We start from the raw sequence: 16,001 nt of genomic DNA on the forward strand, positions 1-16,001 counted from the left end.
TACAGTGACTCAGTGACAGGACGGGTGTCCCGCATCGTTCTCATTCTTTCTGACTGGCTGACTGGCAAGGCTACAATGCTAAGGCGGTGACAAGCAAACAGGAACTTCTGGCATTGTCGAGTAAACGAAACAGAGTTTCGGGTGTTGAATCTGTTGTGCTTCTTTAATTCGTACGGGACTCCTCATGGAGCCAACAAATCTGCAGGTAGGTTAAAAAAACAACAACTTTAAGGCTGGAAAACGTCGTGTTTCTTACGTGTTTGCAACTTCTTCTCATACTGGAGGGAAATCACAGAGGGTGTTTCATGTTTGCAGTTTTGCAGGTTTCGTTTTGACACGGTTGACTTTGTTGATACTTTTTGATCCGTGCTTTGTTTTCTAAGTTCTCTATTTGTGTGCCTCATTAGGTCACTTCCAGAGCTAACTGCATCACTGCCCGCAAAATAGGGTTGACATGAGCGCGGCAGATTCAGAGGCAGTTCGTGAAAGAAGTAACGAGGTGTTTTAGTCAGGGTTAATTATAATCAGTGAACTAACTAGTTTTAATAATGTATTTTTCTACTGTTTGTTAAATCTGATGACGGCAGTAAATACCCTCACCGACCACTTCATTAGATAAATCTGCTCAATTGCTCGTATCAGCCAGTCACACGGCAGCAACCCAGTGCATTTAGGGGCAGTGTTGTGCAAAAAAAAAAAATGATAGCCTGTATTAAAACGGTCGTAAATGACGTGTTGGTTTATAATCTGTGGAACAAATGTCAAATCTGTCTCTCGTGAAGTCATTCTGAGCCACAACCAACATTTCTGTCAAGAGGTAGAAGCTGCAATCAGTTTATTGGCAAAGAGACTTTTATATATCTTTTATAAATAGTCTCACTGACACTAAAAAGTCATGTTTAAGAGTGAGCTGCTGAAGAGGGCAGCAGAGATGACAAAAAATATAATGGTTCTGTAAAGACTCTTTTAGTCAGTGCTATTTTAAAATATATGATAACATATGTACAATAAAGCAGACCCATAAAGATACTTACAAAACAGGTCATTTCTTTGTTTTATATATAACCACCTGATAAATCTTGTTAACTGCAGTCTAGTTAACCATAAAAGAAAATGTATAGCACATAAAAGCATCTGATATCACTTTTTGACACAGCAATGTTCAAACTGGGCATCAGAATAAGGAAGAAATGTGATTTACGCAACTCTGAACACGGCGTAGATGTTGGAGGCAGACTCGTTGGTCAGAGTATTTAGTGGGATTTACCACACAGGGGAAAAAACACCTTGTTGATGGCCAGACTGCTTTTCATAGATAGGACAGCAACAGTAATCCAAATAAGCATTTGTTACAGCCAAGGTACGCAGAAGAGCCTCTCTGACATGTCTAACCTTGAAGCAAATGGGCTACACCAGCAGTAGACAACATCAGGTTCGACCCCTGTCAGCTAAGAACAGGGAAACTGATTCTAATTCTCATGTGTTCACCATAACTGGACAAAAGAAGATTGGAAAAATGTTTCCCAGTCTGAGTATCCGTATTCTCTGCCATTCAGGTGGTAGGGTCAGAATTTGGTATAAATAAAATTAAAGTATGGATCTGTCCTTCCTTGTATCAACAGTTCTAGCTGGTAATGGTGATATATTGGTGTGTGATATGTTTCTACAACACTTTGTATCAACTGAGCATCATTTAAGCTCCAGCATTGCTGCTGACCATGTCGATCCCTTTATGTCCACAGAATAATGCACTTTGTCACAAAGCTCAGATCGTTTCAGACTGGTTTCTTGAACATGACAATGACTTCTCTGTACTTAAATGGCCTGCACAGTCACCAGACCTTAATCCAGTAGTGCACCTTTAGTGTAGGGTGGAATGGCCAATTTGAATCATAAATGTACAGCTGACAAATCTGCAGTAACTGTGTAACACAATCCCGTTATTATGAACCAAAGTCTCAGAGGAATGTTTCCAGCACCTTGTTGAATCCGTGCCATGAAGAATAAGAACAGCTATGGAGGCAAAAGGAGGTCCAACCCTTTACTAGCAATGTGTACTTAATAAAGTGTCCATTGAGTGTATATTGCTTTTCATAATACACGAATGGGTAGCTAGAGGTGGATGGCACACAATAGCCTCTGCTAATTTTCCACATAGTTTTACATTGTAAGGTTCAGTCTGTTCACACAGATGAAAGACAGTACAGTCACATTTCATTTATGAGGTTTCTTTTAGAGATTGGCAGATAACAGCAACAGTCTTGACTGATTTTCACTGGCAGTTTTGAACAGGAAACACAAAATTGAAAACACTTCTATAAATTCAAGAAACATTTCCAGCTACAGAATGATAATAATGCATGGAAGTTCATTCCAATAGAAAATTCAGACCAAGGTTATGAAGGGAGCTCTCAGGGTGTCTATCTGCAGTGTGAACCTGATGGTTCATTACTTCATAAATGGTGCATGCATATTGATTACCAAATTTATTATAAGATGGGTAAATACAGGTAGGTCATCTTTAAAAGCCATGAACTTTTTTGGATTTTCACATTTAAAAGTATCAGAATTTAATTATATTTTCCTTTCCCTTTACTCAGCTTTGGAACGGCCCAATTTATGCACTAGCTCAAAGCCTCAATGTTTTTATTATTGTTAGTGTTCCTTCATAATCCATGTTTCTGACTTCAGATAGTGAAACATCAGGATACTTCATAGAACACTTTGGTGTTATGACCTGTTAAGGTTCATGAATGAACTATGCTGGTGGATGTAATAGAAACACAAGGTCTGAACTATTGATCCATGTCCTGTCGTTTCAGAAAGCTATTGCCGTAGCACAGAAGGCCTCAGAGGAGGACGAGGCTGGAAACTATGAGGAGGCCATCCGCTCTTACCAACATGCTGTCAAGTACTTTCTCCACATTCTGAAACGTGCGTCACCATTGTGACTAATATCACGCAGCTAATATCACCCTACTGTTATCTGAAATATTACAGTATACGCCGTCCCTTCACTCTGAAGGTGGCTGCACTATTGGACATCAGTGAAGGAATACACTCAACTCTTGGCTGAATTTGGCTGAAACATAAACAGCTACATAGTTTTAGGCCAACACATTTTTTAGTTGTGATGTGTGATGAGAAAATCTTTGTGTGTTTGCTGAAACCATTGTTTCATTGTTGTTTTCTTCTTTCAGGTGAACCTCAAGGTAAAGATGGCAACCAGAAGATAAGAGATAAATGTAAACAGTACTTGGACAGAGCGGAAGAACTACAGGAGTACCTAGTGAATAAAGAGGTCATTACAGATATGACAGTACAAAATATTCCCTGTACAAATGGATCATGAAAAAATTAGTGGGGTGGGGCAGTGTGAGAGTCCTGCCTATCATTTCAAAACTTCAAGGGACATTTATTTGTTGTAAACTAAAAATAATAATAATAATAATAATATAAAGAGGACAAACCACACACACACACACACACACCACATGACAGCAACACAAAATTTATAGAGGCATGAAAAAGTTCATCCATACCCAGTCTTCACTTTATAGGTCTTAAAATACAAGGAGTGGAGTAAGTTAAGTCAGGAAGAGTCAAATACCTTGGGTCAGCCATTCAAAGCAACAAACAGTGCTCAAGAGAGGTGAAAAAGAGAGTGCAGGCAGGGTGAAGAGGGTGGAGATTAGAGTGATTTGTAAGACAAGGATAGCAATAACAGCAACAGAGAAGGTTTACAGAAAAATATAAAAACTGCTATGATGTATGTTTGGAAGTGTTGTCATCGACAAAAAGGCAGGAGGCTGAGCTGAAAATGTTAAGATTTTCATTGGGAGTGACCATAATGAAGAGAATTACGGGGCTGAAATAGTTAGGACAAGCGCAGTTTTTTGTTTTAGAAAAAAAGGGCAGCATTGAATGGTGACAGTTACTGAACTGCATCTATGACCTGTGTTTACGATGACTGTGTCGAGGCTACGTCTTGACGTCATTACATTTCGTGCACGCGAGTATCGACTTTTCAATGCGGAAGTATCTTCCTCGGCTCTGAGAAGGGAGCGTTCAGAGATACGAAAACACCAAAAGAAGTCAGCTTGAAACCTCGTTTGCGTGTTTACAGTCTACGCGTGTAGCTGATTTCTTAAGTAGAGTGTTTAAAAAATAGTTTACTCGCGTGGTGTTACGTTCGCTTTGATTACTGGGCAAGTGATCCGCCGTTATGGCTGCCAACAACAATTTACAGGTAAGTTGGGGGACCAACCCTAGAGGAGGCTAAAAAATAGCTTTAAAAAAAACGCCATAAAAGTTGTTTAAACGTTGAAATAAATTGGCTACAGTGTACTAGGTGCTAGTAAGAAACACTTCGGGGCTAGTTTTTAAGGTTTGCGCTTGGTTTCAACCTTTCCATCGGTGTTAAAAAACACAACATTAGTAACATTAGCTGCTAATTAGCATACTTGGCTAGCTTATCCCACAAGACGCCAGTGTTGTAGTAAGTAAGATACTGACCACTCAAACCTGATACTATGGTCCATGTGTATTACAAAGATTCAGTTTGGGGGTTTTTTCGTTTCTGTTTTGTTTTTTTCAGCTGAATTGTGCCGGAAGCCTCATAATATTACTGAGTTGCTAACAACTGGACTACAAGATACCTAATCAGCTTAACGCTGCTAGCTACTTTTAAATGGCTTCAGAAAAGATATCAAATTTAAAGAGCAAAATGGGGTATTCTGGGTTGTTCTCTGAACATGTAAATTCTGCTGAAGTTGCTCTTTATAGATAAACTCACAAAAAGGAAGTGAAAGAAAGCGTTGACTGTGTGTTTGTGTGTGCGCGCGGTGTCACCTCACTGCACAGGTGAAGCTTTACAGTAGATTACGACCACTTTATATTTTACTAACGTGAGCTTTAGGGGACATTTAGTAGATTGTTTTAATATTATTATCATTATTTCCTTACTCAGTTAAAGTTCCAACTTTATGTGCTGGTACTTGTCCTTTTCTTGTCTTGATGTTTATTTTGATTATCTATATGTGTCTCATAATCCAAAGACATGACTTGTAGGTTGTCTGTTCTTTATTCTTTTGAACAGCCGCGAGTTTCAACTGAACTGACATTGTCCTTTGTTATTTTAGAAAGCCATCGATCTTGCCAGCAAGGCGGCTCAGGAGGATAAAGCCCAGAACTACGAGGAGGCTTTACGCCTATACCAGGCTGCTGTTCAGTACTTCCTTCATGTGGTGAAATGTGAGGCATGAGACAGCACAATGGCACATGTGTGATAATGACAGAAATCATAGTTTGATAATAGTCATTGATACCTGTATGTTTTTGTGGGTCAGATGACAGATGACTTCATGTGACTTAAAAAAACCGTGGGCCGTTTTGTACACTTTGATAGTAAGAATAATGATAATAGTTGTATAATTTTAAAAGTACTAAAAGAAGGGTTTCGTTTTAAAGCAAAAAGGTTGTACAATAATTTTTGTTGGTTTGTTTTTGTTTTGTTTTGTAATGTATATTGTGTGTGTGCTGATTTCTGACAGATGAAGCCCAGGGTGACAAAGCAAAACAGAGCATCCGGGCAAAATGTGCAGAATACTTGGACAGAGCAGAAAAGCTGAAAGAGTATCTCAAGAAGAAAGATAAGGCCCCTGCTAAGCCTGTCAAAGAGTCGCAATCTGATGACAAAGGGTGTGTTACTGGGCGGGGCAGTAGAGCAAATCAGCTCATGTGATGCTGTTAATGTCATATGATTGGAAAATCAAGATAAAATATGTTTTTGTCTCCAGAAATGAAAGTGACGAGGGTGATGATCCAGAGAAAAAGAAGTTCCAAAATCAACTCTCAGGTTTGTAACATTTCTTAAATCTTTATATTAATATAAATCAATATAAAGACCACTGAAACCTGATGGCTTCAACCTTCTGGTGTTGCGTGCTTCTATGTTAAACCACTCTGTATAGTATGTATATTTTTGCATGTTTATTAGTTTAAATATAAGGCTTGTCAGTAATGTACTGTTTATCTTTTCCCAGGTGCAATTGTTATGGAGAAACCAAATGTTAAATGGAATGATGTTGCTGGTTTAGAAGGAGCCAAGGAGGCGCTGAAAGAAGCCGTTATACTTCCAATCAAATTCCCGCACCTTTTCACAGGTAAATCTCTGTGAATAAGAACCCACTTCACTGTGTGGTTCTTAAATGATAGAAGAAATAGTTGTGTGTCAGAGTGTAGTAAGTGATGTTGTGGTCATACTAATTTAGATTAAATTACCTCTTTGCTTGACTGACAGGAAAGCGAACTCCATGGAGGGGCATCTTGCTCTTTGGCCCTCCAGGTACTGGAAAGTCTTACCTGGCTAAAGCAGTCGCCACAGAGGCAAACAACTCAACCTTCTTCTCAATCTCCTCATCGGACCTCGTCTCAAAGTGGCTGGGAGAAAGTGAAAAGTGAGCAGCAATTCACAGAAGCACAAATTAACCATATGATTTTACTTTCTAACATATAATGTGCAATATTGGAATATAATATTCAAAACTATCCTGCAGCCAGCTCTGGCTGCCATTTCATTTCCTTAAAAGCTTTCCTTTTGCTTCCCAGGTTGGTGAAAAACCTTTTCAGCCTCGCAAGAGAGCATAAACCTTCTATCATCTTTATTGATGAGATTGACTCGCTGTGCGGGTCCAGAAGTGAGAATGAGAGTGAAGCTGCTCGCCGTATTAAGACAGAGTTTCTGGTTCAGATGCAAGGTAAGGGTGATTACTAATTATGTATAAATAATAAGAGAAATGAATGTGGGATTTTTTTTTCAGTAATGAAATATTTGTGCCATAAAGTGACTTTTCTATTTCAGTATCTTTCTGTATTTTAAAATTTTACTGACACCATGATGGGATAACCAAATGTATGTAAATTGTTGTTATATGACTATAAGGTACTTATAAGCATTCAAAATATTTAGGTTACTGAACACTGAACTTAAAAATGAAATAAAATCATACCCCATACATCCCTCTTTTATAGCTTAAAATAAATAATAAAGCTAAGTTACCTTTTAGGTAAGAGTAATTACTAAGAAATATTAGAGTTCCCATTTAATCCTGGATGGCTGCATAAAGCGTGTTCACAGAAATATGAACAGTGTAATTCAATCTGGTCTAATTTAGAAGTCATTTAGTACAAATTTTCCATAATCTGCTCTGAATCTGGACTTAAACTCCAGCTAATTTGATCCAGCTGCACAGATGTTATGTCTCTAACCTATGAGGTATCTAAACATCCACTTCTTTGCTCTTTGGCTGGCCTGTAATAGAAATCTTATGTGATTGCAGATTTTTAGTAGGAGGTGTTTGACAGTAAGAGAAGCTCATATTTAATTTGCACTGATTGTGTTTTTGTACAGGAGTTGGAAATGACAATGAAGGCATCCTGGTTCTCGGCGCAACAAACATTCCGTGGACTCTAGACTCAGCCATCAGAAGGAGGTAATCATTATTAGTCATTTATAGTTGCTGTTCTGCTGTCATTCGCCTGTGTGCTCACTGAGGTCAAATAAAACCATCACAGATTTGAGAAGAGAATCTATATCCCACTGCCTGAAGAGCACGCCCGCGCCTTCATGTTCAAGCTCCATCTGGGCTCCACTCCCAACAGTCTCAACGAATCTGACTTTAACACTCTGGGCAAGAAGACAGACGGATACTCAGGAGCAGATATCAGCATTATTGTCAGAGATGCTCTAATGCAGCCTGTTCGAAAGGTCCAGTCAGCAACCCACTTCAAACGGGTATGCCTTTCAAAATGTCTGTTTAATTCTAAACTGTAGTATGCTGTGAATGTTGTAATTAAATATTTAATTTGAATAAGGTACGAGGTCCATCAAGAGATGACCCCAAAGTTACTATAGATGACCTCCTGACTCCTTGCTCACCGGGTGATCCAAACGCAATTGAAATGACATGGATGGAAGTCCCTGGGGAGAAGCTGTTGGAACCTGTGGTATCCATGGTAGGAATATGAAAACCCTAAATTTTTCCACCCATTTCCGCATTGGAACATGTTCAAATCTTTATTTTTTCTTTTCCTTTTTCCCCACCCTGTTTTCAGGCTGATATGTTGAGGTCTCAGTCCAACACAAAGCCAACAGTTAACGAACAAGACCTGGAGAAACTGAAAAAGTTCACAGAGGACTTTGGACAGGAAGGCTAGGTTGGGTGATTGAGCCAAACCAAGCGAAACCAAAGCAAAGGAATTGTAATTGTGTGTCTTTACTGTTCTTGTCCCTTTCCCCCTCCTCACTCTTTCCTTCTCATCCTAACCATTCACATGACCGCGAGGGTTAGTCAACTGGGTGAGATTACTATATTGTTTTGCCAGTCTGATAACCACACTAAGGGTGCAAGACTCGGTTTTATTTGTTAGTCACTATTTTCCAAAGAAGATTAAAGATTTCCCACCTACATCTGACTTAACTAAAGAATCAACACAACTCTGGAAGATAATTTAACTTGTTCATTAAAGTTTTCGATGAGCAAAATACTCATGCAAATTAGAGAAACTAACTGCAGTTATTCTAAGTAAGATTGAAAACAAAATCATGTATTTTACGGAAAGACTTTCTCTTGTACACCTCAGAAGAAAAGGACTTAGTCTCTATTTTTTAAATAAGAAACAAGCATTTTATAGACTATGTGGTACTTTGAGGAACATATGTATGAGTTCAAAGAATATTTTGTGGCATTGTTGGTGTCATTGGCTCCCAGTGGTGGATACAGTTTAGAGAAAAAGATACTCAGGACGAGCAGTTCATTAGCCTCTGTGACAGTTTTGGATTGTTTATCCACTTTCAATACAAATTATGATTGTGTTTATTCATTTGAAATAAACATGGCTTTTAGGGTGGATCACTATTGGTGCCAGACCAGCATTACTTTCATTTATCAAGAACTTGTTAGCTTTGAATTGCTTTGTCTCACAGCTTGTTTCTTTTGTTTGGTTTTTTTGTTTGTTTAGTTTGTTTTTTTTTAATACCTGTTGTACATATTTTGTATTTCTGTCCACAGGATTCACTAATTATCTGTAATAGCAACCGAAAAATTAAGCCTTATATTATGACAGCTTTAGCACCTCACAGCTAATAAGCCACGTGAAATGTTGAAGCCTAACACTGATGGCTCAGATGGAGAAATCTTGTGTACTTGACAACATAGAATGCATTTCCAACCATGAACTTTAAATAGCCATAAATGGCAGTGTGCACCGTGTGCCTTCTACAAAAGTTGCAAGGGCCTTTTTTGTTCCAACTGAATGGTTATTTCTATTGGTTTATTTCTAAATTTCTTAGTCCTACTGCTAATGTATCAAGTGAATTGTCACTACAACTAAGAAATGTATATTACTTGTACATTTCGTGTAAGTTCTTTTAGAGACAATATACAACCTTAGTCTGTTTCCCTGCAAACTGTCTTTTGATGGGGAATATCTTCATTTTACTGTAAATGTATAAATATATATATAGCCAACTCTCAAGCCTTTTCTTTGTGAAGAGGTTATCAGTGCATATGATTTTCTGTTTTTCATTTCCACAGTGTAAATAAAAGGTAAAGCAACAAAGAGAAGCTGTTTACTTTTTCCCTGTAATGAATCAACTGTGCTGTTGCCAGTAATTTAAGGTAGAAATGTAGTTTTAAAAAAGTCACAGAGTCAGCCTACCTGATGAATGTAAAGCTGCGTGTGTCAAAAAAACTGCAAGTTCATTTGGGTGTGTAGCTATTGCTCAAACGGATACTACGAATAAAAGTGGTGGTGCGTTGCATTATGGGAATTGCTGTTCAAGCCCGATGAGCCAACGTTGCAGGTTCCAGAGAGCAAGTGCATGCTTTAGAACTACAAGTACCACGTAGCACAGTTCGGCGTCCGCTAACACTTCGATTTGTTTTGGTTCATGTAGACTGCGCTTTGTCACGGGGGAGCCGAGATTCACCGCTGCACTCTAACCTGGTTGTTACACGTCTGTGACCTGCTACCGAGCTCTGGGGGGAAAAAAAAAACTCCTCCGGGGTTTGCATTTCGCCGCCCCCCTCTTTCAGCACCGCCGCCTACCTCGTAGCTCTCTTATCGGACCCCCAGAAGCTGGCCTGCTAGTTAGCAAACAAGCTAACGATTGCCAGATTTCACCCATGTCCTCTGAAGAAGGGTTCAGCTCAGCGATAACAGATTGGCTTTTTATCAATTCCTGGTGGCTCCTTCTTCCGTTCATCATGCTGCTTGTTGTCGCTGCCTTCATCGTTGCTTTTGTGTTGCTGTTATATATGATATCGCCCCTCATTAGTCCCAAGCCTCTGAAATTGAACGGGGCCCACGTCGTGGTAAGTGTTACGGTTTAGCTGGCTGGTAACGGTCGCTAACGGCTACTCATAACTGCAGTTTTAAGTTAGCCTAGCTGAGTTTAAGGTTAGCCATAGCTTTATATTTACGTTAGGTGGCGTATTCGCACTTAGCCTAAGGACAACAAGAAGTCGTAACTTTCTTTTTTCTTTTTCATCGTTTATTTTAATAGTAGCTGAGTTTATTGCGAAAGTCAGGTGTCTGTCGTGACACGCCCACATATGAGCTAAGGAATATTGCTTTAATTAATGCTTCAATCTTACTTCACAACCTGTTTTATACTTGGATAAAGTATAATCCACTGAAATAAAACCAGTGCAGTAACCACTAACTTCAGGTAATTCAGCTTGGTTAATGATAAACTTCGCAGGCAGGCCACTAAAGGTAAATATTGTTTGCTTTACCTTGATGTACCTAGTAAACTCTCAGAGACAACATTGTGGGGTTAGGATAATTTTATTATGCAATAATGCTAAAACAGTAGGAAAAATGACTTTTTAAACGATTAACTTTATTAAAGCTGCATTACCTTTTGAGAAACATAATTAACATTTCCAGGTTAACCTGTGCCCCAGTCTGAGTTGCATTATCATTTACCCTTTTGTTTGAACTTTGATTTAGGTGACAGGAGGCTCCAGTGGGATTGGGAAATGCATTGCTATTGAGTGCTATAAGCAAGGAGCGTTCATCACTTTGGTGGCGCGAGACGAGGTAAGCACAAACATTTAGCAGATCCTACCTTGGAGTGTAGCCTCGTCAACAGGCTGTTTGTTGTCTGAGCGCATCTGATGTCACACAGTCAAACTCTAAAGGTGAACTTGTTCCATGTCACTCACGTGCAAAAGTGCACGTGAGTTGACCCGCATTATTACATGTTTTCATTTAGTTGTGGAGTTCATGACATTCATAATGATATTTGCAAGCTTTTGTGTGTATAACAGTAAACATGCATTTTTTTTTCCTGTAGGAGAAGTTGCTTCAGGCAAAGAAGGAAGTGGAGAAATTTGCCATCAATGACAAGCAGGTATGGGTTCAGTATGTATTTCAATAAAAGATGCCTTTTATTAAAGAACTCATTAAAAGTATATTCTACATGCATAATCTTTCCTGCACACATTTTCCAGATGTGTAGGCTTAGAGAAATGATTAAAGTAAAGATAAATCATTAAAAACGCCGCATATGTAGGCTGTGAAAAGTGATTGCATTTTGCATTATTAAAATCTTGGTTTCCTTATTTAGGTGGTGCTCTGCATCTCAGTTGATGTTTCCAGTGATTACAGTCAAGTGGAAAACGTGATAAAACAGGTAGTGTTACCCTCTAATGGAACATAGCTTTAATAATTAAGAAGTACAGCAGTGACTTTTTCCTGTCGTGCAGGCTCAAGAAAAGCTAGGTCCCGTTGATATGCTTGTGAACTGCGCTGGAACTTCAGTTTCTGGAAAGTTTGAGGAAGTGGAGGTAGATCGTTTTAAAGTAAGTACCTGCAGTCATTGGATTCTTTAAGTTCCAAGGACTTTAAGCTTCTCATAGTAGTGCTAAAAACTGTTTAGAAGTATACAGTTATTCATTGCTGATAATTACAACCGGGTGAAAGATCAGAATAATAAAGCTGTGTTGCAGGGGTGTGTTTTTTGTTTTGTTTTGTTTTTTCCAAATTGAATCACACATGAGAATCAGTTTTTCCTTGATTATAATAGGCTTTTGGTTAGGTGAAACACATGTGGACTGTTCAGTGTATTTTTCCATTACTTCTGGGCATTTGCTAATCATAAATGTATTTTATGAATGAGCAAATTAAATCCTCCATAAATAAATGATTAAATAGATTTTTATAACCTGAGGGGGAAGGCCATTATATTCTTTGGGAAGCTTCACAATTCCTTCTTATATGAATGGAAAAACCTGCCGCGAATTTAATAGGTTTGATCGAGAGCATTAATTTCTTTAAAATTACTTAAAATTATTGGCTGTCGACATAATACATGTGCACCAAAGCAGGAATTGGGTCTTTTGAAATGAGTGTCATACATTATGTTCTTATTAGAAAAGGTTTGATTTGTGACTTGGTAAGAAATCACATTACTGTCAGAATTTCTGAAGAAGTGGCTAAATTTATGGCCTTTGGCCTGCTGTGAATCAAGAGACTTTGAACTGCTCAGGTTTTAAAGTGACTGAAGCTGCCTACAATTATGTAATGTACCATGGACACTGGTTATAGTTTAATGTAGTATTAATGTAGCCTTCGTTTCCAGAAATTGATGGAAGTGAACTACCTGGGCAGCGTTTACCCAACACGAGCTGTCATAACCACCATGAAGGAGCGAAGAATGGGCCGCATCATGTTCGTTTCCTCCCAGGCGGGCCAGATTGGTCTGTTTGGTTACACTGCCTACTCCCCATCTAAGTTTGCCCTGCGAGGCCTTGCAGAGTCGCTGCAGATGGAGGTATGTGTTTTGCAAAAATTGCCTACAAACACGCTTGAAGCAATTCTTAGCATTCCTTAGCATAGAATATGAATGACATTGCACGACCAGAAGTAGGCAGGACTGAAGATAAACTTTTCTCAATTTCCTTCAACTGAAGTAACTACCAAAGAGAATGACATTTGATCTGAGAGTAAATGCATTAGAGGTTCATCTAAGCAGCCAGAGCCTGGAGTGTCCACAAGCACCCAGCCTTCATATGCAACAAGCCTGTATTTGTATAGCGCTTTTACTAGTCCCTAAGGACCCCAAAGCGCTTTACACAACCAGTCATCCACCCATTCACACACACATTCACACACTTGCAGTGTGTCTGCAGCTTGAGTGAAGATGATGATAAGGGACATTTCACTAGAGTCAGTGCTGTAATGATTATACTTTTTCTACATATAGGTAGCATTCAGGCTAACTTTTATTGCTTGTCAAAGAGCTGTTGAAATGTTAACGTATGTAGTTAGTTGTCATGGTCTCAGTAGTGGAATTGCTAAGGCAGTTATTGCTCTGTTTTCCTTCTGCAGATAAAGCCCTACAATATCTACGTGACTGTGGCATACCCCCCTGACACTGACACTCCAGGACTGGCTGAGGAGAACAAGACAAAGGTATGCAACAGTACAGAGAAATACTTACTTTTCTTACTTCCTGTTTCTTTATGTAAATTTTCTTGGAGGTGTTTTCCCTTTATTTTCACATTTTAGACTGCTGCTTAAATGCTTGCGGTCTTACCCCCACCCCTCTCTCTCTTTCTCCGCTTTCCTCTCCCAGCCTCTGGAGACCAAGTTAATCTCTGAAACCTCTGGAGTTTGTCAACCAGACCAAGTGGCCAAAATCATTGTCCGGGACGCAGTGGTAAGAAGCTCGGCTCACATTCAGCGCCCAGTTGAAAAATGAGATGTGTGCTCTGTATTTTGTTTGTTTTTCCTTTGGCAAATGTATCTGCTTGTTTTTCGTTCATCTCACAGCAGGGGAACTTCAACAGCTCTGTTGGTCCAGATGGTTACATGCTATCAGCGCTCACCTGTGGAATGTCACCCGTCACCTCCATCACAGAGGGTCTCCAGCAGGTACAGCCCTGTACATGATAGGAAATTGCTCCTCAGCAGATCTGCAAATTTAAGCCTAACCTTTTATTTTGAAATTCCCGCACAGATCGTCACCATGGGATTGTTTCGGACCATCGCACTTTTTTACCTGGGGAGCTTTGACAGCATCGTGCGCCGCTGCATGATTCAAAGGGAGCAGTCAAAAGCGGCCAATAAGAGGGAGTAACAGCAGCCTTACCTTCACCTCACCCCGATGCCCCCAACCCTCTACCCACTGCCCTCCCAGCCAGTCCCTTCCTCCAGCTGTACGAGTGCACAACCGTAGGTGGGGGTGGGGTTAAAAAACAAAAGGCCATGTCAGCATTTCTGATGTCAACTTTAGCAGATGGAATGGAAGAAAGTGGCAGATGTTTACGTGTCTACTCCACAGACTTGATAGCCATTTAGATGTATTTTTTTCCCCTGGTGACTTCAGTTTAATGTGTCCACCTGCTTCTTTTGGAAGCAGCCTTACTTTAGAGGAAAGAGGGGTGACTAAAAATCCCACATCCTGATTTCCAGTATCTAGGCTTCCCTTCTTCAGTTTTTTTTTTTTTTGGTTCCCACAGAGAAGAAAAGCAACAGCCCGTCTAACCGGTTGTGCCAAATATGGCCGGAATTTTTTATTTTTTTTCCCCACCAGAGGCTGTAGCGAAAACAGAATAGTTGTTACTCTCTTTTTCGTCATGTTGTGCCGCATGTATCAGAGATTTCCATCTTTTAGAGAGTTTTTACAGTTTTCACTATATAAGCCCTTTCTTTCCCACCTTTTCCATACTTCAGGTCTTTGCCGGCAAAGATCCTTCCCTTTTTTTTTCCTCTCTCTCGCTCTTTTTTGACTGAATAACCTCTGTGTTTAAAAGCGGTCGTGACTCACAGTGTTTTGTTTATGCTGCGGGATATTTTTGTTTGTGTTTGTGTGTGAACTGAGGTCATACATTATACGACAGTACTCTTCCATGATATCAAAGGGCAGGAGAGAGCTTATGTTTGTCTTTAATTTTTTTAAATCTATATTTCATAAAATAATCTCCACATATTATCATTATTATTAATAATAGTGATACTATTCCAAAACGTTACATGCAGCGTTGTCGCTGAAAACCGTGGGATGTGCAAGTGTGTTTGCTGTGACTGAGCCGACCACCTCCGGAAAGAGTAAAGCCATTCGAAGTTTTTGTCTCGGGAATAAAGACAGCAAAAACGTTTTCCTCGTCATTCCAGCTAAGTGAAGAAAGTAAAGCAGGTACTATGGGTTGAAGCCATGAAGTCGTAAGATTAGAGTGGGAGGGGATACACAAACAAATAAACCAGCACATAAATTTAAGTTTCACTCATGCACTTGTCAGTTTAATTTAAAAAAAACAAAAAAAAAAAACACTAATAAGTTGCTAAAGGAAGCATGAAGCGTATCATTTTTTACTTGCAGTTTTTTGTGTCAGTGCACATTCTCAGCCATCCCCAGTGAAGATGCATAATCTGTCAGGTTGGTGTAACTCAGAGATGGGCGGGACTCGCTGGTTCGGGTTGTGTCTCTGTACATCTAGTGAGGGCGCTGGTGAGTCATCTTATATAATGGCCAAACTTTTGGAGGAACAAGAGTGGAAGTGTTAGCCCTCATCTCTACGATGCTCTTTTTGTTGTTGTTGTTGTTGTTGTTGTTGTTTTGTTTTTTACATGCACTGACGCTGTCGTGCACTGCTGGGACTTCAAAACTCTCTAGATTACAAAATATAGATTCCCTTCTGATTTCTGTCAAGTCTTAGTTACCATCTGACTTTCTTATTGTTTTGAATGCAAAAGGAAGAAGAAAATACAATGTTGACTCTCGCAAGTCTTCCTTTGGTCCAGTCGGAGAGAATGTACTTTATAACAAAGCGATACAAATCAGAACATAGGAACATTATTTTTTAAATACACCAATATTTGAATGCCAAAATGTGTTAAGACAATTTCTTGAGATCGCAGCACATTTATTTGTGGTTTATTTTGATGTCGCTGCTCTTTTGATCTTAGTGTTAGTTTATAAAAGCTGGAGA

General features: G+C 39.4%; 2 protein-coding genes across 4 annotated transcripts; both read left to right on the forward strand.

Moving 5' to 3' along the window:
* Nucleotides 1-42: 42 nt before the first annotated feature.
* vps4b (vacuolar protein sorting 4 homolog B) lies at nucleotides 43-9,623 on the forward strand. 2 transcript variants are annotated; one of them, XM_026148909.1, is made up of 13 exons: nucleotides 43-205; nucleotides 2,823-2,934; nucleotides 3,201-3,301; nucleotides 5,142-5,253; nucleotides 5,553-5,700; nucleotides 5,799-5,857; nucleotides 6,045-6,164; nucleotides 6,302-6,458; nucleotides 6,610-6,758; nucleotides 7,412-7,493; nucleotides 7,576-7,795; nucleotides 7,876-8,016; nucleotides 8,116-9,623. In XM_026148909.1, the coding sequence occupies exons 1-13, from the start codon at nucleotides 185-187 to the stop codon at nucleotides 8,215-8,217; spliced, it is 1,524 nt and encodes a 507-aa protein (XP_026004694.1). In that variant the 5' UTR covers nucleotides 43-184; the 3' UTR covers nucleotides 8,218-9,623. The 2 variants fall into 2 exon arrangements, with proteins under 2 accessions (XP_026004694.1, XP_026004695.1); XM_026148910.1 differs by lacking the exons at nucleotides 43-205; nucleotides 2,823-2,934; nucleotides 3,201-3,301 and adding an exon at nucleotides 3,955-4,249.
* Nucleotides 9,624-9,830: 207 nt separating this feature from the next.
* kdsr (3-ketodihydrosphingosine reductase) lies at nucleotides 9,831-15,340 on the forward strand. Of its 2 annotated transcripts, none has more exons than XM_026148911.1 (10): nucleotides 9,831-10,376; nucleotides 11,017-11,106; nucleotides 11,363-11,419; nucleotides 11,636-11,701; nucleotides 11,775-11,870; nucleotides 12,650-12,841; nucleotides 13,399-13,482; nucleotides 13,646-13,729; nucleotides 13,843-13,944; nucleotides 14,030-15,340. In XM_026148911.1, the coding sequence occupies exons 1-10, from the start codon at nucleotides 10,188-10,190 to the stop codon at nucleotides 14,147-14,149; spliced, it is 1,080 nt and encodes a 359-aa protein (XP_026004696.1). In that variant the 5' UTR covers nucleotides 9,831-10,187; the 3' UTR covers nucleotides 14,150-15,340. The 2 variants fall into 2 exon arrangements, with proteins under 2 accessions (XP_026004696.1, XP_026004697.1); XM_026148912.1 differs by lacking the exon at nucleotides 9,831-10,376 and adding an exon at nucleotides 10,398-10,779.
* The last annotated feature ends 661 nt before the right edge of the window (nucleotides 15,341-16,001 follow it).

Source organism: Astatotilapia calliptera, chromosome 18 (genome assembly GCF_900246225.1).
Source record: "Astatotilapia calliptera chromosome 18, fAstCal1.2, whole genome shotgun sequence".
Lineage (NCBI taxonomy): Eukaryota > Metazoa > Chordata > Actinopteri > Cichliformes > Cichlidae > Astatotilapia > Astatotilapia calliptera.

Excerpts from the sequence above, each read along its gene's own strand:
- kdsr (XM_026148911.1), top strand. The coding sequence starts at position 10,188 with ATGTCCTCTGAAGAAGGGTTCAGCTCAGCGATAACAGATTGGCTTTTT. Across the intron at positions 10,377-11,016 it reads TGAACGGGGCCCACGTCGTG|GTGACAGGAGGCTCCAGTGG; the intron begins GTAAGTGTTACG and ends ACTTTGATTTAG. Across the intron at positions 11,702-11,774 it reads TGGAAAACGTGATAAAACAG|GCTCAAGAAAAGCTAGGTCC; the intron begins GTAGTGTTACCC and ends CCTGTCGTGCAG.
- vps4b (XM_026148909.1), top strand. The coding sequence starts at position 185 with ATGGAGCCAACAAATCTGCAG. Across the intron at positions 5,254-5,552 it reads CTTCCTTCATGTGGTGAAAT|ATGAAGCCCAGGGTGACAAA; the intron begins GTGAGGCATGAG and ends GATTTCTGACAG. Across the intron at positions 7,796-7,875 it reads CAGCAACCCACTTCAAACGG|GTACGAGGTCCATCAAGAGA; the intron begins GTATGCCTTTCA and ends AATTTGAATAAG.